The 27,536-nt window shown below is 37.9% G+C and overlaps 3 protein-coding genes across 6 annotated transcripts in view; 2 read left to right on the top strand and 1 right to left on the bottom strand.

The window, feature by feature from the left end:
* Positions 1 to 1,503, top strand: part of LOC106914600 (uncharacterized) — a 47,622-nt gene extending 46,119 nt beyond the window's left edge. The window contains exons 62-63 of the mRNA XM_088015252.1: positions 797 to 906; positions 999 to 1,503. Of these exons, the coding sequence (XP_087871378.1) occupies positions 797 to 906; positions 999 to 1,055 (167 nt within the window). The 3' untranslated portion in view covers positions 1,056 to 1,503. The remainder of the gene's footprint in view (positions 1 to 796; positions 907 to 998) is intronic.
* Positions 1,504 to 1,612: 109 nt separating this feature from the next.
* Positions 1,613 to 20,860, top strand: LOC106914603 (uncharacterized). 2 transcript variants are annotated; one of them, XM_088015262.1, is made up of 29 exons: positions 1,613 to 1,914; positions 2,878 to 4,295; positions 5,349 to 5,410; positions 5,663 to 5,701; positions 5,801 to 6,058; positions 6,664 to 6,809; positions 6,903 to 7,045; positions 7,306 to 7,388; positions 8,089 to 8,858; positions 9,686 to 9,793; positions 9,880 to 9,914; positions 10,207 to 10,359; positions 10,923 to 11,051; positions 11,392 to 11,430; positions 11,519 to 11,644; positions 11,751 to 11,877; positions 12,967 to 13,137; positions 13,221 to 13,255; positions 13,907 to 14,071; positions 14,157 to 14,291; positions 15,236 to 15,274; positions 15,349 to 15,489; positions 16,502 to 16,587; positions 16,701 to 16,724; positions 17,650 to 18,287; positions 18,980 to 19,101; positions 19,878 to 19,923; positions 20,554 to 20,603; positions 20,691 to 20,860. In XM_088015262.1, exons 2-27 carry the CDS (start codon positions 3,117 to 3,119, stop codon positions 19,902 to 19,904), a joined length of 4,980 nt encoding a protein of 1,659 aa, XP_087871388.1. In that variant the 5' UTR covers positions 1,613 to 1,914; positions 2,878 to 3,116; the 3' UTR covers positions 19,905 to 19,923; positions 20,554 to 20,603; positions 20,691 to 20,860. The 2 variants fall into 2 exon arrangements, with proteins under 2 accessions (XP_087871388.1, XP_087871387.1); XM_088015261.1 differs by having other exon boundaries at positions 6,661 to 6,809.
* The window catches only part of LOC106914602 (uncharacterized), a 22,307-nt gene continuing 15,247 nt past the window's right edge, over positions 20,477 to 27,536 (bottom strand). Inside the window, exons 25-35 of one of the 3 annotated variants that reach the window (XM_014981480.2) lie at positions 27,367 to 27,507; positions 27,025 to 27,113; positions 26,918 to 26,941; positions 26,490 to 26,608; positions 23,030 to 26,418; positions 22,847 to 22,955; positions 22,027 to 22,125; positions 21,733 to 21,948; positions 21,026 to 21,142; positions 20,685 to 20,806; positions 20,477 to 20,612 (exon numbers count right to left, since the gene is read on the bottom strand). In XM_014981480.2, the coding sequence (XP_014836966.2) occupies positions 20,550 to 20,612; positions 20,685 to 20,806; positions 21,026 to 21,142; positions 21,733 to 21,948; positions 22,027 to 22,125; positions 22,847 to 22,955; positions 23,030 to 26,418; positions 26,490 to 26,608; positions 26,918 to 26,941; positions 27,025 to 27,113; positions 27,367 to 27,507 (4,488 nt within the window). In that variant the 3' untranslated portion in view covers positions 20,477 to 20,549. The remainder of the gene's footprint in view (positions 20,613 to 20,684; positions 20,807 to 21,025; positions 21,143 to 21,732; positions 21,949 to 22,026; positions 22,126 to 22,846; positions 22,956 to 23,029; positions 26,419 to 26,489; positions 26,609 to 26,917; positions 26,942 to 27,024; positions 27,114 to 27,366; positions 27,508 to 27,536) is intronic. The other 2 variants (XM_014981482.2, XM_088015254.1) reach the window with 2 other exon arrangements.

Genomic DNA, 27,536 nt, shown 5'->3' with positions numbered 1-27,536 from the left:
TCTACATTGTGTTTCATTTCCATACCTTTACTTTGCAATACTACATACCAACATTTATTTTGAGCATCACTAGAAGTACTGGAGGTGGTAGATAACCCAAAAATATTACTCAAGTAAGAGTAGCACTACTTCAACATAGTTTTACTCAAGTAATGGTAAAAAAGTAACCATCCAAAAAATTACTCAAGTAAAAAGTTTTACTCAAATACTGAGTAACTGATCAAATTATCCTTTAATATTTAAACATTACATAATCAAATGAGCCAAAATATAAAGTTAAGTGGAAATTTTGGTATTTTCAGGACCAAAATGACAATAATTCATGTAATAAAAAAAATAATTATTTTTTTCCAAATGGGTTTCTTTCATTAAAAACGTATAAAACTTGAATAAAAACTGCAGGTGTGTGTCTGTGTCTGGTGAATCTTTGGTTAAAACATGTTTGTTTTTCATTCAGTGGGTAGAAAGTCCAGAAGTTTTACTCAAGAGTAGAAATACTTCATAATGACATTACTCAAGTAATAGTAAAAAGTACAGAGTAGTAAATGTACTCCTAAAGGTACATTTTTCTCAAAAAGGTTACTTAAATGTAACTGTATCTAGTTCTTACCCAACTCTGGGTGCAGACTAAGCAGCACCAGAGGTTCTTATACCGCCAGGTCTGGTGTTATAGTTGTGCCATTAATGTCCAGATTTCATAATAAATGTTCCATTTACCTTAGTAATGATCCGACACTGTGAAGTTTGATTAATTACTTGTTATTCACACATTTTTCTTGTCTGTTCTTCTCTTCAGGGAAGGAGTTTGTGAGCCGTAAGTGGGGGTATTTCTGTAACCTGTGTTGTGTTTCCTACCTGAAGGAGGACCAGCACTGCAAAACCCAAACCCACTACGACAACCTGCAGGTTCACATAAGAACACATTAGAAACAGATCCACTGTTGCATCTTTGTGGCTCCGGCTTGGTTTTTATGTTTGGTTTCTCTTTCACTTCTCAGATATACTACCAGAAGCGGGAGAAGCTGAAGCCTTCAACAGTCCTGAACCAAAGCTGAGGGACATCTTCCTGTTTGATCAGCTTGTTGGTTTTTGATGAAGAATGTGATGCTTTTACTGCTGCTGCTGTTATTACTTGAACATTTTGTTTACATTCGCTGTGTTTTACTAAAACATCGCTTCTTTGTGTTTTTAATGATTGTCAGAGTTAATCTAATCAGTAATTTTCAAATTGGTTAACTTTAGTTAACAGAAGCATTTTGGATAAACAGTTTGTCATATTTTGAAGTAATTTTGAAGCATTGCTCTGGATTATCTAAAAGTTATTTTGAGCTAAAATGACTTTTCTGACAGGATTACAATTTTTTTGTAAGAAAATAATGTTTATAGGGGAGACATGTTTTCCCCTTTTTCTTTGTCATGATGAAATTTTTCTGGTTAAATCCAGAGTTCTTTATGTAAAATAAAATATAATTTTGCAATAAAACTCAATGTGTGTGAAGCCTACTTTTCTATTATCTGTTTTACTTTAGCTATTTTATTTATGTTTTGTCTCTAATGACGGAAGAGGATGCTAGGATGCTGCTACCCATGATATATTTAGACTTTGTCCTTGAGATAAAAAACTAATCCACACCATTTTCGTCTTCTCTCTTATTTGAATATATAAGTACCAATAAGTAAATCTCTTGTTTTGATTACCGGTTCTGCTTAACGGGTAAATTCGCTTGAACATCTAAATTGTAAACAGTTAGGCTCTTATTTTGAAATTCAGCACCTGAACCGGATATGGCTAATAGAGTCACCATATTTAAACTGGCTCACCTGCAAACAGTTGATAATTTATGTAAAAAAAAAAAAAAGTGGCAAACGGTGGTTAATTTTCTATAAATAAGCTGAAAGAAAACCCAACTAAAGGTATGTAGCAGTTCACTGTGAAAAATAAACGTGTACTAAAAGAGTTTAGATTAAAATGCCGTCACCGTTGTTAGCCTTTGTCTCGTTAGCGTAATGGCTAACCAACGGTTTTTACCCCCGCGCTAACGTTAGTCTAAATGCTGTTTTATGACGTCTTCGCTGTCCAAGTAGGCTCACACGTCTAACTTTAACATTGTTAATCCACCTTAGTTAAGAATGTAGTCATAGCGTCATGATTTTTGTGTAAATGACAGATATCTCAATAACAATTTAGTTACCATTATTTTTGTTTGTTTTGGTTACCATTGTGGTCGACAAGTTAACGTGTAGTTGTGACTTTTTCTTTTTAATCTGCACATTTCACACACACATATGCAACTCTTAATTAGAATATAATCAAAAAGCTAGCAAGCTAAATTGTTTGGGCAACTCGAAAAGCAAACTGGTAATTTTATAGATTACTTGCACACAAAACAAGTGTTGCCAAACATGGGGCGCCTGATTGTATGGCAGTTAAATAATTAGCCAACACTGCAGAAATAAATGGTTTCTTGTTCTATAAACGTCATGCAATCAGCCAGTAACAAATTGTATAACCTGGTAAATAGTTTTTATGATGAAATGTGGTTAAACCAACAAAACTCTTTAACATCATCCAGTTTCATAATTGAAGTAGCTTCTTATAACTCTTACATCTGTTCATTTACAAGCAATAACTGTCTATTTGAAGAATTATGAAAAACTAAAGTTAAATGGTTATGTTTTATTTAAAGTTTTACATTTTCTGGATATATTTTCTATATATACTTAAAAGTATAAGTATATATATATATATGTGTATATATACTTTTTTGTGCATCACTTCACTACTAGTACATAAAGGGCATTTTAGATAGTTGGTTGCATATTCTGACATCCTGAGGAACATAAACTTCCATTTAACGTCTTTCTTTACCCTTTTAGCGCCGTAGCTGCTGGAACATTTGCTGCAAGGAAGGTTTGGTCATTTGTTTCCTGTTGTATCTGGTAGCTTTGCATCGATGCAAACAGACTGTGCTGTGGACAGCAAGGCTGTCAGTTTATCACCAAACATTGTAACAACGCCAAGCTATGACACAATAACGTTTTAATTTCTACTTCTCCAACCATCAGCCTTCACTCCTTTCCTGATATTTATAACATCCACACTGGGAAGCACAGATATGAAATCTCTAACAGTAGAAACGCTTGTTTCTAAAACATCAGAAAAGATGCTTTCTTCTTCAAATTGCTCTTCTTCTCAAGAACATTCAGCCCTTGATATGGATGAATCTGGTTCTTCCACATTGAATTCATCACATTTTACAGAGGAAAATACAAGTACAAGTGATATTGGAGTCGACATCGGCAGGAAACAAGACAACAATGACAAAGCTGGGACAGAGCAGCCCCATCCTTACCCCGATAACCCAGAGAATATTCTAGAACTGGCCACCAAGATCCTCCAACGGTTTGGGCTTGAAAAAGAAGATTTGGAAAATCTCCTCTCCTACCCTGAAGACCTGATCACTGTAGCAAATCTGCCTGCCATTTTGAGGCAAATCTACATTATGAAGGTAAAGAATACAATGGATTGTTCAAACGTTCCACGTGTCACAAGCACAACTGGATTTGACCATTTTAGTTGTTCACAAGGTGAACAGATTCACAGAGTCGATCAAAATTTTGGATTTGATGGAGTTTTGGAAGAAACCAGGAGCTCAGCAGAGGTGAAAAACTGGGGTTCACATGATCAGAAAAGCTCTTCCACCTGTTCTAGCTCAGTCAGGACCTTTGTGGACCATCCACCCAATAATTTGAATAACCTGCAGACCCAACCAAGACAGAGTTTACAATCCATTCCCTCCTTGTTTCCTCTGGTGACGCAAGAAACCGATAGTAGTTCTTCCAACTCTGAAGGATCTGAACCAAAGGCCAACTGGAGTTCAACACCTGAAATGAGACAAATTGATGAAATGAAGCAATTTGTTTCAGTACCTGGAGACGGAGAACCTGGCAAAGCCATTAATGACAACATGTGCAAAAATAACAGTCTAACTCACAGACAAGTTATAAATGTTGTTGAAACGAAGAAGAATCAAAAATCAAACCAGGAGTACCAGAAAACACGAAGTTACTCTGATTTAAATCCGCTTCCTCCTCCATCCATGAGGCCAACATGTCCGCCCGAGGCAGCTTCCACCCAATGGCTGCTGCCGCCCCCAGGCAGGGCGTTCCTACCTGTGCCAGCTGGTTTTAACGGTCTGCCTCCAAAAGCCATGATGGAGGATTACACTGCCGCCACACCGAGGGCGTTCCCACACACCTGTTCTCTCTGCAGCACAGTCTGCGTTAATATTAAGGTGAGTCTGGGACGTTTCCTCTGATCCCTCCATTAACAAGTTAAAAGTTTAAGTTAAAACCTTTTCAATTGTAGAATTCACTTTTACTTTAGCTAGTCCTGATATGATTAATCAAATATTGAAATGGTCATCGATTTAGTAATTTATTAATTAACTGGAATAAACAGTCAAAAGAGAATTTTCTGTAAAACAATGTATTCAGAGCAACTAATTCAGCTTAAACTACAAAATGGATTCAATTTGCATTTAAGATCAAAACACCTTTTTATGTCAGTGTTTTTACTTTATCGAAATGTAAATGGCATTTTTTTATATTCATCCAGTTCAAATTCACGAAACTAAGTGTTTATTTTCTTAATAAAAAATATAATTATCGTATTTCTAACGTTGAATGTTAAATGAAAATCTGAAGAATGTGTCAATTTATCAGAATAATCAATTAATACTTAAACAATTATTAGTTGCAGCTCCAACTGTAGCATAAGAAGGTTTTTGCTAAAATAGTATAAATGTCATATTTCATGTAGAAATATTAAAATTTGATGTTCTGTAGGAACTTATAACAAAAGTTTCACAAAAATTAAAAAGAAAAATAGTTGGGTTCATTTAACATTTTCTTGTTAAAGGAAACTAACTATGAAAATTATTCTGTCATTTGTCATCGTAAAAAATTATTCTGGTGAAAATAAATTCCAGTTAATGCACCCCAAAACTGCCAAATTTTATTTTTTTTCATACTATTTTCTCCAGTTTTGGTTTAATAAAGAAGTCAATAAATATCAAATTAAAAACTGTAATTAAATGCAGTTGCTATGTGGAATTTAATGACATAAATCACACTTTTTGTCCTGAAGAATTATTTAGATACAGCAGGTATGTTATGACATAAAACTGAAATATGTTAAAAACAATAATAAAAAAAAAACCCCAGAAGAAATTGGTTAAATGTTCAAAATGAGCAACCTTTATAAAGAAACGATGCTCCTTCTGGCTGCACTGATTAAAATGTTTTTTCGTTGAGTTTCCTGTAACGTTTTCTGCTCTTCCTGCCAGGACTGGGTCATCCACCAGAATATCAGCTTTCATATCAAGGCCTGCATTATGCTCCGCAAAACGTCAGTGTCCTTTTTTTAAAATCTCAATTTAACATTTGTTCTTTGTGATTTATTTATCTTTTTGTGGAGTTATCAGGAATATTTTAGGATTTCTAAGAGATTTTTGGTTTTGCTACAGTAGAAACTCCTAATAAAACAGTCTTTTATTCTTTTCTTTTTTTAACGTTTTGCCCTACCAAGAGAAAAAACAAATTCTGACTTTTTATTGAATTGAATGTTAAAAAATTGGTAATTCTAAATTTTTTTCTACAGATACCCGAATTGGGATTGTACAGCACCACTGTTTGAGAGGCAAGTCAAATAAAAATCCTTACTCAATTTTTAGAAAGTATCTTTTTGGGTTATTTTCTACCAGTTAAATCATGTTTTTATTTTCTTTTATTTTTGTAGTTTTTCTGATAAAGACGCCTCCACCTCTGCTCAGACATCCCAGCGTTACGATCACAGAGTCGGGTCCAAAACCCGGGCCAGGTCCAGATCCAGGTCCAGATCCAGGTCCAGGTCCAGGTCCAGATCCATCAGTCCATACAGACTGGAGAAAAAATGTTACAGAACCAGGAGCAGTTCCTGCTCTCCAGGTCCTCATTTTCACGATCCTTTGATGGATAGAAGCAAACCAGAGGAGCAGGAGGATCCAAACACTCACAGGTCAGTGAGATACGAGAAAAACGGAGCAAAATTCTCATCGGTAATACTGGAAAACCTTTTAGCGGAAATTTAAAGGTGACTTATTATGCTTCCTTAAAGACATTAGGATACTTCTGTGGTCTAAACATGTTCATAAAATTTTTTTGCGCAAAATAGTTCTTGGGTAATGAGATTTCAGTCTGGTCAGTTCTGTTTTAGGGCCTCTGTCACTTTAAATCCAAATAAGTTGCTGCTGGCCACGAGTTCTGTTTGGGTTGCTAGGTGACGAGTCTGGGCCGGGCATGGGTTGCTAGGAAACGGGGCAGTGCCTGCTGATTTGTTACGTTCCAGAAGTTTTTGAAGCCGCTCATTTTCCAGACACCAAAAAACATAAACTTATTGCCGAAAAGTGATTTTTTTTTTTAAGTGCTGCTGTTTTTAGAAGCAGTAGAAAACCAAACGGAAGCACAAAAAGCACAAAATGTGAACTTTGCATAATAGATCCTTCCTTCATGTCAGACAAACTGCTGATAATTTACAGTTTTTAAAGTTTTCAACCTGATTTTGGTTTCCTGCTGATCTCGCTCACCGCCTTCAACCTGGCGTTACCGTTCGGATTTGAGGAGCCCTCGGAGGCGATCTCCATCTGGGAGGAGCGAGAAGAAAAAGTCTTCACCCAACTGGAGACGCAAGAAATTCTCAAGGTCATCCAGTAAACGGCAGAGGTCGAGCCGAGTACAGGAGCTGACCAAAAGCATCATGAGATCATCAGGTTGGAGTAGCAGAACAGCTTCTGTCCGTATTGTTATGAAAAGAGATGAGCCGCAATGACGAGCCTCTGGAACAAACGTTTTCTCTCCTGCAGCTGTCCAGTCACTTACGGAGATACCAAAACTCAAAACTGTGGTCAGAACTCTGGTTCCCATCATCTTGGCTGAACTCAGGAACCTGAAATCATCATCTTCCTCCTCTTCTTCTCATTCAGCAAAAAGGAAGTTGAAATTGAAAGTATGTAATCATCAAAAACATTCTGCTTTTCAGGTGTAATCTGTGCCATAAATCCAATATCTCCAACTTTTATTAAATAACTGAATATAATATGGATTAATAAATGCAAATAAAAGTAAATGTAATGTTGTGTATTTTAGCAAACCTGTTATTAAAGCCCAGACTTATTTTTTTTATAACCTGATCATTGTTTAAGATATCGAACATTAGTTTTGCTCTTTTTACTCTTAAATGTCTTTAATCTGTGTTTTAAAAACCAGGTTGATGCACCAAAAGTGAGAAGGATGAAGAGCCTCGATATTCAAGGAGCATCAGTCACTGTGGTTAAAGAAAGAGAGAAGCAGTTTGTATTTAATTATATTCACACCTACATCTTTACAGTTTTTTTTTCCCATTAAAGTAAAATAGGAATATCGTGTACTGTCTGGTATTGAGGCATATCAGCAGCAAAGTAACAAAGTAACAGTGCCATAAAGTCACTCAACAAAGAACTGAGTGACTTTATGGCAAACACAATAAAAAATATTGAAGTTATTAGCAATAGCAGGCCCACATTTAAAGAAATGTGCAACTGCAATTTTTAAGATTTTGATTCTAGGTGATCATTTTAAAAATGTATAAAATGTGAGTAAATATATGCAAGAAAAAAGCAAAATACTATTTACAAGAAATGTAAAATCATCCAAATAACAGCAAAACTATAAACAGAGGGTTTTTTAAAATTGCTTTTATTATAAAAAAAGTCAATGGCGGAGCCTGAAACGTTGCTAAATATAGTAACTTCAGTGCATGGAGGCCACGCCCCTCAGCCTTTAGGCTCCGCCCACTTTTTGGGAATTTTTTTTTTATTCTGGGGCAGAGTTTTGCTTCCACATGGTTAGTTAATTTGTAACAGATTAGCGCTAAATGTTTAAATATTACTTGGCGCAACAAGCAATTATAAGCAGGCATTACTGCAGTGTTGCATTAATTAGACAATTTTAAAATGGACACATTCAAACATGAAAGCTTTTCTAATTCAGATCATTTTCTTGTCTTCTCAGATTATCTGTGGAACCAAAAGTCTGCAAGAGACGACCAACCAAACCTGCGTCTCTGCATTCAACTAGAAACAATGCATCTTTACCAAAAAGAACAAGAAGACGCGTCTCAAAAGCAAAAGCTTTGGTTTCCAAAGCGAGAATGATCCAAAACCGGCAGTTTGTTAGATCTCCAAAAGTAAAAGCTGTTAAATTTAAGGTGAAAAAACAAGTTTCAAAGCTTCCAGGATCTACAAAGTTGATGTTTACAAAGAAGAAAGTGGCTGGTAGTGACTCTAAAAAAACACAAAAAGAGCTTAAAGAATCTCCAAAGGGACTGGAAGAGGAGACCACCGAAGAAACGAGACGGAAACCTAAAATTAGAGAAGAACATCTCCAGGAAGTTGGGGATGTGAGGAAAGAAAATGGAGATGTTATGCAGGTAGAAAACCTGAAGACTTTTCAGACCAAAGAGTTTGAAGATGCTGAAACTCTGAAATATCTGGAAATAAAATCAGCAGATTGTGTGGAGGCTCAAACTACAACTACAGTCAAACTACAGTGGAGTTCATCCAGTAAACCACCATCAATCATTTTTACACCAGAACCAGCTGATCCGCCTCAGACTGAACCGGATCTCCTGAAAGGTCCAACGTCTTCAGTTGGTTCATCATCACAGAGTCGGAGTAAAACTCAGACTTCCTCCTCATGTCAGAGGGCTGACGCTTTGGAAACAGAAAGTTCATCTGATTTCAAGAAGCAGCAGAAAAAAAGGAGAAAAGCAAAGAAAAAAGGTAAATTTAACAACATAAACCGACCAAAGAACACCTGATGCTATTTTTCCTTTCTGGTATGTGAATCATATAAAAGTCACAGTGGGTTTTCTTCTGTGAATTTGTTAGTTTTGGCTCATCATGGGGTCGGCTAATAAAGACACATCATGGTTTATTTGCCATCTTCATAAAGTATTGGTTTTTTTCTTTATTGTAGTACAATTTTATTTTTATAGCGCTAGCATGTCGTCTCGAGGAAGTTTACAGAAAAAAGTGTTCAATCTCTTCTTGCATCCATTTTCATTTGGTCTCAGTTATCAGACGATACAATAAAGTTAATTTCATTATTCAAAGTAGTTTAAAACGTTTTCTGCTGATTGCATCGAGTCATTAACTTGAAGGATTCACAACGAACACGTAGCGTCAGCAGACAGTCGTTTGCGTGACTCGTAAACTTTAATCCCTCAAACTGAGCGTGCATGGAGCGACAGTGGAGAGGAAAAACTCCTTTAACAAGAAGAAATATGGCTTAAAGATGAAATCTTTTCTTTCCTAATACCAAATTTCATTTCTGATTTTAAGAGATTTTTCTTTTGTCCCTCAAAATAAAAATTACAAACAGAAAATATATTTAAAAAATGGTTTTTATTTCAAGAAATCCCTCTGGGAGTTGACCTGAACCGGATCTCCTGAATTCAAAGTCAAAATAAATAAAATTTGTAAAATACGTTTGTGGTCGTCTCTGGGTGGGTTAACATCAAGTGCATTGGTGAAAAACAAATTGTAATTTTTCTAAAAATTAACTCTTGAACATCAGAAAATGTGATTAATCGGTAAATTCAATGCAGATCCTGCAGCAGTATCTCAAAGTGACCCGTGTGGAGGAACGAGTCCTGCAGCTGCCGTCCCGACCTTCACAGAGGACCTGGTGAAATGTCTGAGTGAAAAACAAATCGGTAAAAAATCAGTAAAATAAAAGCTAGAAAATCTGCATGTTAATCTTTACTGACCTGTAAACCTTTGTTTTGACTCTCCTCTGCAGATTGTTTAAGCAGGAAAACCATTTTGTCTGAAAAGGTGAGTTTTTATTAAACATTTATGAACCGCTTCTGTAAAAACACATCTTGAGTTAAACATTTGCTTTAAACTGACACAAACTATAAATTTTTAGTTTAAATCCTAAGCTTGACGCACCATTTAATTTGTCTCAGGATCATTAATGCAAATATAACCTAATTTTTTTGTCATTTACCGTGACTAAATCCAAATCATCTCCCAACCTTTTGACTCCACATGAAGCCTAATCTAGAGTTGAAGAGGAAAATGTGAAATCTGTGTGAACATCTCACCAATAATCTGTTTTTCTCAGCTGATTCTCCTCAATGCGAGGGTGCTGCTCATAACAAACCTGCCCATGTACTTCGACGGCTGCTACAGAGAGGATGAAGTTGCTGATCTGCTGCGCCCGTTTGGCTTCATCTATAAGAGGAGCAGCATCTACGTGATTCCTGAAAAGTGCATGGTGGGTAGCAGATGCATCAGAAATTTACCTTCTTCTCCTCTTAACAAAGGCTTCACTGGAGGTAAAAACCTGAAAATCCCTCCCAGTAAGGCCTGAGAAACTTTGTCCATTGGTGCAGTTTTCATTCGTTTTGTGCATTTCCTGAACCAGAACGGAGAAATATGAATAAAAACACGAAGAAAGGCAGCTGAGAATTCGGGGAAAATTTCCAGGAAAGTTGCAAAATGCGAATATTTGTATATTTATATATGCAGTGAGGAACAGGAAGTCAGCAGAAATGTGTTCTGAGAGCTGGTGCTGGTGGATACCTAACAAACCAACACTCATAGGAGGGATTTAAAAGCACCATGTATATGTAAATGTACATTTGTTACAAAGAAAAAGAATATAAATTAAGGTTTCTCCTAAATCAACAAGTGATTTTAAAAAAAAATGTTTCCATCTTTGTGAAAAAGACTTCTGCAATTTTAGTTGAATAATGTCTTCACTTTTGCCATATAAGTTCAGTTAAATGTGTGAATGCTATAATTATTAAATTGACTCCTTAATGTTTTTGTTTTTAGGCGTTTGTCCTGATGCCGTCTGTGAAAACTGTTCAGGACATCGTGGTTTATTCCGACCAGAACCACATCGTTTTCAAAGGATCTAAACTATCAGTCGGAGTTGTTCACAAGATGGTTTCCATGACGCCAGTAGGAATATTTACGTTTTATGTCTTTACACATCAAAATATGGGAATTCACAAATTTATTCAGTGTAAAAGTAAAAGAATATTTAATTTTCTCTGAAAACCCGACGAATATAATTTGATGCAAAACAAACAGGCAGTAAAAATTTTAGGGATTAAAAAGTTATGATTATTTAAGTAAGTAAAAGCTAAATAGTTACTATTTTTTAACAAATTAAGATGAAATTTACTGAGATTTTCCTCAAGATCAGTGAGTTTAAATTCTTTATAGAAATCAAAAAACGGTTTTAGAATCTTGGTGTATCTGAAGAAAAACATCAACTCTGTTTCTGTGTTTGTTTCAGTTTGGCTTTTATTCATTTCTGATGAAAAAGACCCATTCTGTACGTATCACATCATCTCTGACTTTGACACAGATTTTTATTTCAGAATAAGTGACTGCAGAATAAAATGACACATCTGTGTCAACAGACACGGAATGACGATGGAGGAAGTTTGATCTTCATCCACAACGTCTCCCAGAGCGAAGCCGGCGCTCTCAGGGAAACTCTGATAAAAATCGGCTGTGTGAGACGATACCTGCCTCTTCTCAACAAGGTGTCTCACGTGTGTGTGTGTGTGTGTGTGTGTGTGTGTGTGTGTGTGTGTGTGTGTGTGTGTGTGTGTGTAGAAAGAAGTTAAATTATTTCTTTGTGTGTTCCAGGTGTTTGTTGAATTTAAAAACAGAGAAGAGGCGGACATATTGGGAGTTTGGTACAGCCTGCTGAAGCGCTCTCCAGCTCATCAAGTCTTCAGGATGAAAATACCTCAAAGCAAAAAAGTTTCTCCACGTCAGTTTCTATTTTAGGACATAAATGTTGAAATGTTGTCGCCCTAAAAGCAACGGCCTTTTGTGGAGCCAAGAATGGAGGAACTGGGATTAGGATTGGGACGGTTTGAGCAGGATAATCTGTTAAAAAACATTGATATCCCCCACCTGAGCTACTATGGCTGTCTGAAGAAATGCACCAAAACCAATCCGAGCTAAGAGGAGGTTCTTAGCGCTGCCAATCAACCTCATGTACTCAAAGCTAAATGTGCTAATGGCGGAGAAACAGGAAAACCATTTATCCACCATCAACAGAGGTGATGCTAACTAGCCTTAGCATTCACAAAAGAATATGTTAGCTGCAGCATAGCAGAGAGCAAAGCGGAAGGGGGCAATGGATGAGTAACGCTACATGAGATTGTGATTGACAGCACTAAGGAATCCCTCTGGTTGATTGTTTTTAGTTGAACTGGGAAAAGGCGGAAGAGCTCAATTTTTTTATTTTTGTTTTCATATTTATCCTTCTCATACCAAACTGTCACAACTTGGTGACAGTTTCAACAAATATGTAAAAAAAATAAATTTTCATGAAAGTTGCGTTCTGCAGCTTTAAGACGTTAAAATGTTTTTTAAAATGTAAAATTTTGCCTTGGCAGCACTATTTAATCTCAACATATTCTCAGCGTTTTTTCCCTCGCTGGACTTTTCTGTTTTGCCAAGTTGCACTAAGACATCTTTATTGTGTTTTGTGACTTGAGGCTGCTGCTAACTCACTGCTAGCATACCCTTTGCTAGCTAACTAACTTTTTTTTACATCGATCATGAGTAAGTGCACATTAATCGCCACTTGCCTGGGAAAAGTTTACTTTGAGGTTTTAGTCTTAAATTCCACTCATAATGGTCTTAAAAAGCCTTAAATTAGAGTTTTTACAGAAATGTTCCCCGTTTTCAAAACTTTGGCTTATAATTCCAGTCTCCACTCGACATCCAGGCCATGAAAATCCCGAGACATTTTACTCCTCTCTAGCCGACGCCTTTCAACATGTCATGGTCAGATTTGAGAATCTACATAAACATAATGAAAACACTGACCTTCATTTTCTGTGTGCAGCACCAAGAGTGCCAGACAGAGCTTTGCCAGATGGTAGCAAAGCCGTCGATGGCGCCGTCATCCCAACTATGAAACGTGGCGTTCCTCAGGGCAGCACTCCTCCATTCTGGATCACCATGACAACCTACCCTTTATTGTTTCCCACCTTCTGTCCCTGGTTCAACATCCCAGGTAAAAAATAAAAACAAACGGAAACCATTTGGAGGCTTGATGAAGCTCACAGTAAGTGACTGCGTAAAATTTTTGTCTCGTAGATTATCTGACAGTCAGTCCGATGAACGGTTTTAAGGTAACTTCTCTTTTCTGCACAACTTTGATCAAGAAGCAAAATAATTATTGTTTGTGGAGTGGAGTCTCTAATTATAGAGGAATACAAAATCTTACCCAACATTTTTTATCTTGTTTCTAGTGCAAATATCTTAGTACACTTAAAATAAGACAAAACTAATTTGAGTAGTTTTTCAGCAAGATGTATAGTATCTTGTTTTAAGTCAATAATTCCTCAAAATTGATGAAAAATAACTAGTTCCACTGGCAGATTATTTCACATGTAAGATGGAAAAATGTCTTGTTATAAGTGGAATAATCTGCCAATGGAACCAGAACTTTTTCAGCAATATAGAGGAATTATTGACTTAAAACAAGATACTATACATCTTGCTGAAAAACTACTTATAAGTTAGTTTTGTCTTATTTTAAGTGTACTAAGATATTTGCACTAGAAACTTGGTAAGAGTTTGTTTTTGCAGTGTTCAGATATAAAACTGTTGATTTTTCCATGCAGCAGAAATGTGGTCAGATGTAGTGCTGGTGGATACCTAGCAAACCAACACTCTAAGGAGGGATTTAAAAGCACTCTGTTTATGTAAATGTGCATTTATTAAATCCCTCAGAATAATTTAGGCGTTTATTTTTCTATTTGTGCCTTTTGAACCTGCAGAAAACCATCAGCCAGGCCTCAAAGTTCTGCACCGTCATGCTAACGGGTTTGCCTGAGAGAAACTACACCCACCAGGATGTTGCTAAGCTGGTGTGGAAACATTTCCCCAAACAGAATCTGCAGACTCTGTTCTACAACGTGGTGGTTCTACCTCTGCAGAGGAGGGTAAAAACATCACATTATAGTTATTTATTAGATGGTTAAATCTCCCTGCGTCGTAACTTTTCAGTTTTCTCCCTCTCTGCTTCAGGCATTTGTGTTTTTCTGCAGCTGGGACGACTGCAGTGATTTTCTCATGAATCACGTCAAAAATCCAGTTTCTGTTAAAGGCTCCCTGCTCAGTGTTCACCTGGTGTTGGAGGACATGCGTCCCGGATTCAGAGAGGTGCGAGTTTATCCCAAACACTGAGGGAAACGATCAGCGTTACAATTTCATTACAGTTTTTATTTCTCTGTGACTTTTTGTCTAATTCGGTTAGTTTTTAGAGCATGTTTGCTAGTTTTCTTTAGTTCTTATTGGTTAAATATTGTTTAGGAGCAGCAATGCAGGTTGATAAATTTGACTGGCACCTGTTGCAATAAGCAGTAAATGCATTCATTTCAGGATAAATTAAAACAAACAAAATAATTTCCATTTGCATGATTTGTTGTTTTTCTTTTTTGTGTCTTTTTCTACCAAAAACTGGTAACAAAAGTCTCCAGCCTGGTGTTTTGGTGTCAACTTGCTCTTTGTTTAAGGACAGTTTGTTTGTAGAGACGTCAAAATTCATTTTGTTTATTTTGAATATGTCTTCCACCTCCAGTGTTATATCACTTAAAATGGTCTAAAAACAACATTATTGTTTATATTACTAATTTATCATCCAGCAAAATTGATCATGGCAGGCCTAAATACTTAAAAATTATTTTAACTTGTATTTTATAATAAAAATTGAAAAATAGATACAATTATCTGATTTAAGAAGAAATATATAAGGTAAATTTTTTATATTTTTGCTTTTCTTATATTCCCCTCAAGTTTTCTGAGGCGCCCCCTGGTGGCCTCAGTTTAAAAAACACTGGTTGAAATCGTTCTGCCTTCTCACAATACTTCATAGATGTAACATTTATAACACAGATAAAGAACAAAGCCAACTAAATGGTAACTCTTAGAATATTAATGAAGCTGAAAAATCAAACCAGAGCAAAGGGAATAATAAAAAATACACAGAATTTTTAAAAATCTGCAGTAAAATGAGTTTGCATATATTTTTGTTTCTCCTGCTTCTACTGATCCCCGTTCATAAAACTTAACAACCACTAATAGTTCCATCCCTGCTTTGTCTGCAGGTGACGATGTACCGATCTGTGATGAAGTGGAGCAACGCTGTGAGTCGTTTTGAGCCGATCTGAGAGGAACCAGCAGCAGCAGCTTCTAAACCTGCAGCTCTCTGTCTCTGCAGCACGTCTCCCAGCTCCGGCGTCTGGGGCAGCGGCTGCTCTGCGTGGAGATCTCTGAACCGACAACTCACCTCATCATGACAGTCATGAAAGAAGTGGCAACCGTTGCTGCTTTCGTCAACTTCCTGCCGCTTGCTAACAGGGTAACGACCCAAACGCCCGCAGCAGCCCCCTTCAGGGCAACTCGTCTCATTTCTGCCGTAATGTTTGGCTCCACTTCTAGGATTAACTAAGAACATAAACATTTAAAGGATGTTTGATTTCTTTGCAGAGACCGAAATTAAGAAACTAGATTGTTTTTATTTTGGTTTTAATCTGGCCTGTGGAGGCAGGACAGATTATTTGTGCAGAATATTTCAGGAACAAGGCAAATCCATGTGCTTCATATGATAAAAATAAACATTACGTTACATCACAGTGATATAGCGAAGCAAAAACAGACTAAGATAATAAAAAAGTAACTCTTAATCAGATGGGTTTTAGTCTGGATTTAGCAGAACCAGAAGACCTGAGAGGTCTGGAAGGTTGCTATGACAACAGCAGATATTTAATGTATTGTGATGCTAAACTGTTCAGTGATTTATAAACTAACAGTTTTTTAAAGTCTATTCTCTGAGCTGCAGGGAGCCAGGATAGGACTGTAGACTGATGTTCTCTAACTTCCTGGTTTTAGTCAGAACTGCAGCAGCAGCATCTGGATCTGATTGATCTTTTAGGCCGACCTGAGATGAAACCGTTTCAGTAATCAACTAAAGATAAACACAAATATTAGTTTCTCTAGATCTCACGTAATCCTGGAGATGCTCTTCAGGTGATAGAAGGCCGACTTTGTAACCGTCTTTATGTAGCTCTGGAGGTTCAGGTCAGAGTCCATCTTTAATAACTGAAGCTGTGCGTCGACTCTAAATCGTTCCTCTTTAGGTTCAAAGATAAAAACTTCAGTTTTGGCATTGATTGATTTGTTCTGTTAGCGCTTGAATGGGTTTTAAGTCACCTGATGACATTGTAATGTAGAACAGAGCATCATCTGCATACTTATAATAGCTAATCTTGTTTGTAATCTGAGCCAGTGGGACCAAGTAGATATTAAATAAGAGGGACCCAGGACTGAACCTCCACATGTGAAGATAATTGTTTCCTCTTGTCTTCTGTCAGATTGTGATTGAAATGGCTGAATCAAGTGGTGTAACAGCAGCTGTTCTCCAAATCTCATCGAGCTCCTCACCAGAACACCACATGTGGTATGTGTGTGTGTGTGTGTGTGTGTGTTTCAGCTGATCTGAGTGAACCCAGATGATACCGAGCTTCTTGGTTCTGATCCGCCTCATTTCTTATGTTTTTCCCTCCCAAACAGGAGCAAAGTTAAAAGTGTTGAACCGTGAGTATCTGATGTTCATCTGATGGTTCATTTATATAAAACTATAACAGCAAAAACTTCACCAGTTTATTTCTTTGCAGTTTTTTGTTTTACGCTGAACGTTTTTCTGAGACACTCGGTTCTAAAGTCATCATTTATAAACTGCTCATAGTTTACAGTTAGAAAATCTTCCTCTAGTGTTTCATGTTTGTAGTTGGAGTCGATGTTGGACTGGTTCGACTTACAGCTGACTGTCCTCAACCCAGTTTGGACCAGAGTTGGTGGAAAAGACGTGAAATATGAAATTTATTTGGAAATAAACGGACAAAGGATGGATATGGAAAGTGTTGGGGACAAAACGGGGTGCAGGAATTACCAGAGAGAGTAAACTGAGTCCATATTGTAAACTCTTGGTTACGTTTCAGATATGAACAACTAAAACCTTCATGGATCAGTTACTGTTTTTATTGAACATCACATTTAGCTGCGTGTCCATTAAAAATTCACACAAAACTTTGTCAATAATTCAGTTAATGTTGAAAAAACACGATTTTGCATTGAATAAATTTGTTCACTGAGTCATTAAAACGTGCAGCACCATCATCGTCCCACCTCTTCCTGTCGTCGTCTTCGTCATTTCCTCCAGTAGTAACATCCGGTTGTTGGTCATGAGACCATTTGATGCGAAAAAGTGTTTGTGGAAGAAACCACTTTTGATTCAGTTGAAAAACATTTGTTTTTTTTTTTTTTGTTTTTTTTAATTGGTGCATTTCCATTAATCAGATTTATTTTTGGAATCCCAACAATGGAAACGCAGAGGAGAGACTTTTGGTTTTAAGGGTTTTACCTGAAAATACGGCCTTTACCTAGTTTTTAATTTTTATGAAACCATTAAAGGAACCATTTTTAAAAATTAACCACATCAAACCTGTTTCTGCTCTTTAAGTTTAAAGAGTCTGAGTTGGCGTCTTCGAAAGTCAAGAGAGGCTGTGATAAACCTCGAGTCTGATTCATTGGTGAAACCAGCTGCCTCATCAAAATCCAAACCAGACGAGAGAAACCTTTGTTCAGAACCAGAGCAGAATCTTCCTCCGAAGAGGAGGAAGCTGGAGCTGAGTGACCAATCCCAGATTCTTAACAAGAAAACTGAAGATGAAACAACCCAGATAAAACGTCAGGAAGACCTTCAGGTCCTCGTGAGTCCAACTGGAGATCAGAGCAACAAAGAGACAAAAGTCCAGAAACCAGGAAGTCCCTCCAGGCTTCTGTCTAAAGACGTTAAACTTCACCAAACGATGGTCTCAACGGAGGATCAACCAGAAACTAACGGAGGAAGAACCAGGCCACCTAAAGATGGAGAAAAGGTTCACGAGACGCAACGGTTGAGTTTTCCTCAACAAACAGAAGCTGGAAACGTTTCCCATCAGAAAGCGACTGAAGACGATGAAGAGGAGGAAACAAACGAGGAGGAAAGTCCAGCAAACAAAACGAGAAAGCTCCCAAAGTCGTCTTTGGAAGTTCTCAGGAATCTGGATGAAGAGGAAGAGGATGATGATGGAGGTGAAGAGCGAGAGGAAAACTCAGGTCTGGATTTCTATCAATAATCAATGCTTCCATTTTGTCACATTTCTACAGAAAACCTCAGCGTCATTTATCTGGTAAATAGCACATCTTAAAAGTGTGGCATGCTTTTGTATTTGGCTTCTTTTGAATCAAATTAACAGTGCATCCTAAAAAAAGAATTGTCAATTAATGTATCTAATATTAAGGCATTATAAAGGCATATTAAGGCATCGTTTCATTCAGCTCTGTTCTCTGAATGAAACAAGAAAAACTTCCATCACAGAAAATGTATCAATGACAAAAAGTGAGAAGTTAATCCAAAAATATTCAAACTGCAAACCCATAACATTGACCGTATTCTTTCTTCTTCGTCAGTCATCAGGAAACTGATTTTGCTTCCAGTCTTCATTTGTTTCCGTTGATATTTTAATATTTTACTTAAAACATGAAATAATGAGGCTCAATTTCTTACAAAAAGCCAAAAAGGTTGAATTAATTAGACTTACAAGAAGAAAAGTGGATATTCTCTGTGAAAAATTGTCCTTTTTCTTCTTACAAGATTAGTTTTATCTTATAGCATCATAAAAAGATGCAGTTAATCGTGGACAGTTGTACATTTTTTCTGGCAGATGTGACTTTTGAGGCAACACCCAGTGATTTTCAGTGAATCTAGTTTTCTGTCAGGTTTTGTTTGTAATTTGTCGTTTCTGCAGCCGGTGAGTTTGTGGAGCCCATCTTTGGCCTTTTCTGCTCCGTCTGTTCGGTTTTCTTCTTGGACGAGAACGCAGCCGAGGATTCCCACTGCTGCAGCCTCTCTCACCTCAACAACCTGCAGGTTCGCTTCAAAACTACAAGTTTGAAATCCCTAAACATTTCTGTAGAAAATCCTTCAAAGTGCTGCATGTTTAAATCTGAAAAACGATATTTACATCCACCCAGAGTCGGGTAGTAACTGGTTACATTAACCTGCAGGAGTATTTCTCCTATTTCTTCAATATAATTTCTGTATTTTCTCTCCAATAAATGAAAAACATGTTTTAACACAGACGCCTAAAGTTAGTTTAATAAGTTTTTATTGAAAGAAACTGATTTGGAAAAATGTTTTTTATTTTTTGCTACTTATACAAATTATTGTCATTTTATTCCTTAAATACCAAAATCTCGACTTTATAATCTGGTCTGATGACGTAATTTTTAGATATTAAGTGATTGATCATTTGATCGACCTGCTGCATAAAGGATGAATATAATTTCTTTTCTCGCCGTCTGAAGTTAAATCAGACAAAATCAAATTGTTTTAGGTCAGATAGAATAAGAAAATTTTTTTTAGAGATTAAACATTTAATTTGAGTAGGAAGATAATTTACCTGAAACATTTCAGTGCAATGAATATGTATTATTCAAAATGGTCCAATTATTGATCCACTGTAAACATAAAATTGTCATATTTTGTCTCTGTTGTAAATTATAGAAAACCACCATATCAACAGTAAAAATCAAAACGTTTCAGTTCATTTCTGTTTGAAAAGTTATCTTGAAAATGGTTGAACTTTTCTGTGGAAATATTTTTTTTTAAACTCTGATCTCTGCTTCTCTTGGTCTGTTTTTCAGATTCACTACCAGAAACTTTTACATTAATCTGAGGAACGATGTGAAGGTAAATCTGATGTTTAATTTCACCAACTCAACATGAATGTAAAGCCATCAGTTTTTCTTTTGCTGTGAAGTTTCCCTCCATCTGCTGGATGGAAGCTAACTGCAGATTAAAGTTTTTCATTTCCTGTCAGATCAGAACCATTTCTGTTCACGCTCCAAAAAAGCAAAACATTAATCTTCTCTTCCTAACTTTTAGATGTTTCAAATGCACGTTATTCTAAATGTATCTTTTTGTTTAAATTCACTTCTAAACCACTGCAGTGAACCTCCGTCTTATATGTGGACATTTTTTTGGTAGAAAAAAAACTTTGTAACATTTTTCAGCAAATTATTGACCATAGGTTTAGAACAAAAAAATTCTAGCTCCACTGGCAGATTGTCTTAAGTGTGGGAAAAAAATCAGGAATGTTAGAACTAGTACTTTTTGAATTATCTAGAGTAAATTGTAAGTTAGTTTGGTCTGTGTTCTAGCCTAGTAAAATTTTTTACAAGATTTAGTGCAGTTGCAGGTAGGAAATAAGCAAAGCTAGCAATTAAAATATTTACAGAAAAAATCAGAGGGAATTTCCTTTATTAAACCAAACAGATCTGTTCTGTTCATCACTGAAACTTTTTCTTCATTTATTTTCAGTCAGAAATCCAACCCTGGGAGTTTCCTGAAGGTTTCTGCTGGAGCTCCTGGTAATGTCTCTGAAAATGGGAACAGAAAAGCGTCAAAGTGAGGCGGCCGGCGCTAACGTCACGTTTTCTACGTCTGTTTACCTGCAGGTTGTCGTAGTGGGTTCTGCTGCAGCAGTGCAGGTCTTTATCAGCGCCTTCGTTGAGGTAGAAAACCGAGCAAAGGTTACAGAAATACGCCAGTTTCTGGACCGTGAACTCCTGACCTGAATCAGCAAAAAAAAAACGAGAAAAAAAAAATTAAAATTTTCAAAATGAAAGCTCACAGACTGTTTATGTTGACTTGAGGTGGTTTGTGGCTTTTCCAAAGAGCTCATGTTCTAAAAACAGATTTCCACCGTCAGTTGGGGTGAAACCCAACTGACCACCTAACGCACCAGCAGCTCCACTCTGACAACAAACATCTGAATGAGACTCGTTCTCACCTAGAGGGCATTCCGGGTCGAACGGCGGCAGACTGACATTGGCAGCAACAGGTGGAGACTGGGATCGAGATCTCTTGGCTCCAGGTCCGACCGGCTCGCTCCGCTGTCTGCCAACAACTGCAGAAGAAGAAATTACAATCCTGATGCTTTCATAGTCTGTTACCGTCCTCTGGCAGTCTGTAGCAAACTTCTCATCCAACTGTGAGGAACAACCGTCTGGTTTTATTTGGAACATTTTTCGTTTCATAAATGCTGGAAATATTTAACATACAGTACAAAGTAATTAATTTGCACCTTTAACTTTTACAAAAGTCTTATTGAAGGGCAATTTTGTTGAGACCAAGCCTGCAGTAATAAGTCAATTTTAAAGTTTATTGATCTTTGAGTGTTTTTGCCATTATATTACCTGAAGATGGTCTAAAACGTTTATCGCAATAACATCTGCGACAATTTATTGTCCAGCAACATTAGTTATGACAGAACCAGTTAAGAATCCATAATAAATTTTATAGGCTTTGGTTTAATTATTTTAAATATTTAAAAAATTCCAGGCCTAAATGTTCCTTGGAGTTGAAAAGCTGTAGTTGAATTGTTATAATTTATCATCCAGTAAAAGATATTTCATGTTGCAGTGCAGTAACTCATGTTTCTATGATGCAAATTTAGTTTTCTAATTCCATTTTTTCATGGAAACTTTGATTTTTCACCTTTTGTTTGAGCCAAGCTGGATTCTTTCTTCTCCTCCTTCAAACATTCAATGTGTCGCTTCTGGTCACCAGAACCAGAACTGCCGTCCGTTTCCTCCGAATTCTTTTGGATCTCAGGCTGAATGTCGCCTGAAGCAGCAGAAAGCGACTCCTTCTCCTCCTCTTCTTGTAATTCTGGTTCAGTGCTGACCTTTTGACCTCTGGTGGATTTTCTCACTTTGAAAGAAAAGAAAACATTCAGTGATTTTTCTGGATTTGTGTCCAGATCTCTCCGTTTAAACATTTCGTCAGTACCAGGAGTCGTCTTCGCTTTCTTTCTGGGTCGGCCTCTCGTTCTGGGAGCTTTTACTTCCTGTATTTCTTCTTCTGCTGTTGCAATGTTCACAGTCTCATCTGAAACAACAAATCAAAGTTTCAACCTGGCAGCAGCACTAAAACCGATTATTTTCCTTCACAATAAACAGATTTGTTTCAGTGCAGCATGAAAAAAATCAAACAAAACACTGGAAATTTGTCAAAATAAAGTTTGATTCTTGAGTCAAATCCCTTCAGAAGGGAATCTAAACTGATAGTTTTATATTTTTAAACAAAGCCACATCCTTTGGAGACAAAAAGAGTTTTAATTCACTATTATACATCATGTTTGTGATGGTATGCTGCAGCACAGACGAGGTAAACTAAAATAAAGCTAAATTTTATGCTTTTAAATGTTTCTCACGCCTTATACAGCCAACTGGTCCAAAAAACAAATAAAAGAAATCTGCCAATTACAATAACATAATAAAACATAAGGTAACCTTTGTTTTAATTACACAGATCAATAAGTAATAATAAATCGTGTTGAGGTAAAACACCTTCCTAATAATTCTAACAGACTTAAAAAATATATATATCTGCCTCTTTAGATTTATGAAAATATCAGAATAAAAGCCTAAATCTGGAAAATATTATTTACTTCTGAAACTAAACGCTAGACTGAACCTAACTACAAAACTCTGCAGTTTAAATACTAAGAACTTTCAAAATCTTGAGAAAAATTTATTGAAATTCAACCATTTTCAATTATTTGCATCCAAACCCGGTAAATAACTGATCTATTGTTGAAAACATAAACCTGGAAACATTCGGACAAACCGACCCGTGCTGCTGCCTTCATGTTTCCGCTTGGCAGATTTTGGGGTTTCATCTGGTTTAATCTCCGCTTCATTTCCATCCAACAAGACCTAAAAACAGATTATTTAGCCAAATCGTTGATGAAAACACCAATATGAACCCACTAATACATTATTATGCTCACCTCAGACATGAGGTAGCCATCTTTGTCCTCCATCTTGTCCTCCCGTGGGTCAGGATTGGTTTTAGTCTCAGGTTCTGGTGTCATTTCTTTTGGTCCTGCTACAGATTCTTCTGAAGGTAAATCCTCTGAATTACAGGTGAGCTGATCCAGACTCTGTCGCTCTGAAATGTCCCATTTTGTTCCTTCAGGATAAGCATTTGTTAAATCATCAGCTAAGACTTCCTGTTTGGACTCTTCAATACTAGCTAATGCTAATTTAGCATCAGCTAGCAAAGTCAAACTCTGTTCCTCTACAACTTCCTGTGTGGACTCTTCTGCACCAGCTAATGCTACTTTAGCATCAGCTAACAAAGTCAAACTCTGTTCCTCTACAACTTCCTGTTTGGACTCTTCCATGCTAGCTAATGCTACTTTAGCATCTTTCATATGATCAGTTGCCTCAGTCAGACTCTTTTCCTCTGCAGCAGGTAAATTCTCAGCATCATCATCAGCAAACTGAGACAAAGACTCCTCTAAAATCTTTATTTTGGATCTTTCCTCATCACATAAATCATTAGTGACATTTACATCTTCAGCTAACTGAGTCAGACTTTTTCCTCTTAAGATGTGTCCTTCTGACCTTTCAGCAGCAGATGAAGCCACACAAACTTCTGTTACTTCATCAGGCAATTGAGTCAGACTCTGTTCCTTCAAAATGTCTTGTTTTGTTTCTTCTGCACCAGGTACGTCAAGTGCAGCAACGCTAACACCACCAGCTAACTGAGTGAGACTCTGTTTCTCTACGACTTCCTGTTTGGACCCTTCTGCACCAGATAATGCTACTTTAGTATCTTTCACATCATTAGCAGCCTCATTCAGACTCCTTTCCTCCAAGACTTCCTGTTCGGACCCTCCTGTTCTGGATTTTGCTATTTTAGCATCGCTAACACCACCAGCTAACGGACTCAGATTCTGCTGGTCCACAACTTCCTGTTTGATCTCCTCTTCACCAGATAATGCTACTTTAGCATCGTTAACATCACCAGCTAACGGACTCAGACTCTGCTGGTCCACAACTTCCTGTTTGATCTCCTCTTCACCAGATAATGCTACTTTAGCATCGTTAACATCACCAGCTAACGGACTCAGACTCTGCTGCTCCACAAGTTCCTGTTTGATCTCCTCTCCACCAGATAATGCTACTTTAGCATCGTTAACATCACCAGCTAACGGACTCAGACTCTGCTGCTCCACAACTTCCTGTTTGATCTCCTCTCCACCAGATAATGCTACTTTAGCATCGTTAACATCACCAGCTAACGGACTCAGACTCTGCTGCTCCACAACTTCCTGTTTGATCTCCTCTCCACCAGATAATGCTACTTTAGCATCGTTAACATCACCAGCTAACGGACTCAGACTTTGCTGCTCCACAACTTCCTGTTTGATCTCCTCTCCACCAGATAATGCTACTTTAGCATCGCTAACACCAGCTATAGTCAGACTTGGTTGCTCGAGGATTTCCTGTTTGAAATCTTCTGTTGCAACTAAAGCTACGTTAGCATCTGCCACGTCATTAGCAGCCTGAGTCAGACTCTGTTCTTCCAAGACTTCCTGTTTGGACCCATTAGAACCAGCTAACGCTACTTCAGCATTGCTAACACCAGCTAACAGACTCTGCTCCTCTGTGGAACCAGTTGTTATTGTGTCTTCTCTTTCAGCTTTAACTTCATCCTTTGGTCCACTTCCTCCTTCCCTCATCATCTCCTGAACTTGATCATCAACAGAAGCTACAACTTGAAGCTGAGGATCCTCTTGTTCCTCATTTATTGCCATCTCCACTGTTTTCTCTCCATCTTCTTTACTAGCGGTTGAGTTTGTATCATCAGTAGGTTCTTCTGCAGGACCTTCTTCATCGGCTACTGGCCTGGAGAGACTCTGTTTCTTCAAGGCGGCCATTTGTTTTTTCGTTGCTCTGGTGTTTTTCTTCGGTCTTCCTCTCCTTGCTTTCCGTTGTACTGCTGGTTGATCTTCCTCAGCCTCTTGCGCCTCTTCAGCATCTTTCACATTATTAGCAGCCTCAGTTGAACTCGGTTCCTCCAGTTCTTCCTGTCTGGACCTTTTTAGGCCAGATGCCGTTACTTCAACATTGCTAACGCCTCCAGCTAACTGAGTCGGACTCTGTTCCTCTGAGACCAGCAGTTCTGCAGACGGTATCGTGTCGTCTCCTTCCTTTTTGATTTCATCTTTTGCTTCACTTCTTTCTTCTTTACTCATCACCATCTCCTGAACTCGATCTATAGAAGCTGCAGCTTCCTCATTTCTGGCTGAGGTTGTCCCGTCTTTAAGTTCTTCTTCATTGAGATTCTGCTTCTTCAAGTCAGCCATTTGTTTTTTAGCTGCTCTTGTGTTTTTTTTCGATCTTCCTCTCCTTGCTTTCCATTGTACCACTGGTTGATCTTCCTCTTCTTCTTTTACATTATGAACAGCCTCAGTTGGACTCCGTTCCTCCAGTACTTCCTGTTTGGACCCTTCAGCATCGCCACCAGCTAGCTGAGTCGGACTTTGCTCCTCTGAGGCCAGCAGATCTCCAGACGGTATCACATCATCATTTTCCTTTTTGCTGATTTCATCTTTTGCTTCACTTCTTTCTTCTTCGCTCATCTCCACGTCTTCTTTCAAAGCCGTTGAGTTTGTTTCGTCAAGTTCTTCTTCTTTGACGGTTTGGTCGAGACTCTCCTCCTTCAAGGCGGCCATTTGTTTTTTAGTTGCTCTCGTGTTTTTCTTTGGTCTTCCTCTCTTTGGTTTCTGTTGAACCGCTGGTTGATCTTCCTCAGCAGCGTCCGGTGTCTCATTAGTAGCTTCCTCTGTCTCTTGTGCGTCTTCTTGTCCTGTTTTGCTGCTTTTTGCTCTCGTCGTGTATCTCCTAGCCGTTGTCTCCTGCTTCTTCTGAGGCTTTTCCTTCTCCTCAGCTTTAGATGCTTTGCTCCTTGTGCTCCTTCTGGGCTTTTCCTCTGGCGGAGTTGAAGTATCGTCTGTTTTTTCTTTGGGTTCATCATCTAGTTTTGGACCTTCAGATTCAGTTACAGGCTGATCATCTGTTAAAGTAACTTCCTCTGAGAGTTCTGCTTCAGGAAACACGTTGGAAGAGTCTTTCTCGTCGTGAATTGGGCCAGAACCTTCACGCTGATCTCTACTTGATGCTTCTTCTACCAGAACCTCTGAAGTTACATTCTTTGGCTCATCGGTTTTCACTGCCACCTGCTGGTCCGTCTGTGCCACCGCACCCTCCGTGGGTTTATCTTCCTCTTGAGGAATCTCTTGAGCAGCAGCTTCTGGTTTCTCGCCGTCCTTTGGAGTTTCTTCACTCGGTTCCGTCTTCTTGGACTTGGAACCAGCAGCTCCTTCTTCTGTTTTTGGAGGAAAATGGTGTTAAAACGTTTCCAGAAACGGAAACCTACTTATTTTTTATGCCTTTTACCTTTTGGAGGTTTGGGTTTCGGCCTCACTTGTCGTTCAGGCTTAACGGATTGCAAATGTGTCTCGAGGTCAATGGGAAGGTTTCCAGTCAGCTGCAGTCGCTGTTGTAGAGTCACCAACCTCAAATGAAGGAAGAAACGAGTTTGATTTTCAGTATTTTTGGTCCAGATATCTTAGTTCAAGTGTATGAAGATATTTGGACTTAAACTTTACAAAAACATTTTGTAACAAATCACTAACCACTAACACGGTTAGTGATTTATGGCAGCAGCAGAAAGGAACTGGTGGCATATGAGGTAGGGCAAGCAATCTTTGTATTTATTCAGTGTCGTTGCCATTTTGGCCAGATCTTGACAGTTTAATTACCTTTAAAAAGGTCAACAAATGAATGTTTGTTTGGATAATTTGTGCCAGAAGTGGAGAACTTACGGTTCGATGCGTCCAACTTTCGTCCTACAAAAAGACAGGAGAAATTTATAAAATTAAATAAACGGCATCAGGAACCATTTTCTGAACTTCTGATCAGAAAAACAAACCAGTTTTCATCTTCAGTTAAGTCGTCCAGGAAGAAAACTTTCTCCACCACTCGAGCGACGGCAGCGGAGTCGGACATCTCAATGTAGATCTGAGGAAGGAAACAGAATCAAGACGATTCATGAAATAATCTGTGGGGTTTTTTACACATTAAACAAGGATCTGAATGTTTATGTAGGGAATAATCTCCTGAAATCCCAGTTTCTCATTTTAAATGCTTCTTTTTCACTCTTGTTGCTAATCAGATTTTTTTTAATCCACCTTTTTACTTCAGTTTTTCCTCCATTTTATCCCCGGTTGAACCTCAGAGTGCGTTTATTTCGGTGTTCTGCGTTTCGCCGTACCCTGTTGGCGAGATGCAGGAAGTTGACGAAGGGCGTGATGGACGCCACCACCTTCATGACCACAGTGACGACATCTGGAGACGCGTCGAAGGTTTCCACAGACAGGAGCCGCTCCTCCAGAGGGCCCGAGTCGGGAACCGGCTGAGAAACGAAACCAGCAGAACCTCAGG

Source organism: Poecilia mexicana, unplaced genomic scaffold (genome assembly GCF_051168715.1).
Source record: "Poecilia mexicana isolate PSO_F unplaced genomic scaffold, ASM5116871v1 scaffold_18, whole genome shotgun sequence".
Taxonomy (NCBI): domain Eukaryota; kingdom Metazoa; phylum Chordata; class Actinopteri; order Cyprinodontiformes; family Poeciliidae; genus Poecilia; species Poecilia mexicana.
Note: the sequence above shows the minus strand (reverse complement) of the source record. Positions and strands in the feature narration are given on the sequence as shown.

Coding starts and splice junctions, on each gene's coding strand:
- LOC106914603 (XM_088015261.1), top strand. CDS start 3,117: ATGAAATCTCTAACAGTAGAAACGCTTGTTTCTAAAACATCAGAAAAG. Junction 6,810..6,902: donor AAGCATCATGAGATCATCAG/GTTGGAGTAGCA, acceptor TCTCTCCTGCAG/CTGTCCAGTCACTTACGGAG. Junction 13,138..13,220: donor TCCCTGGTTCAACATCCCAG/GTAAAAAATAAA, acceptor TTTGTCTCGTAG/ATTATCTGACAGTCAGTCCG.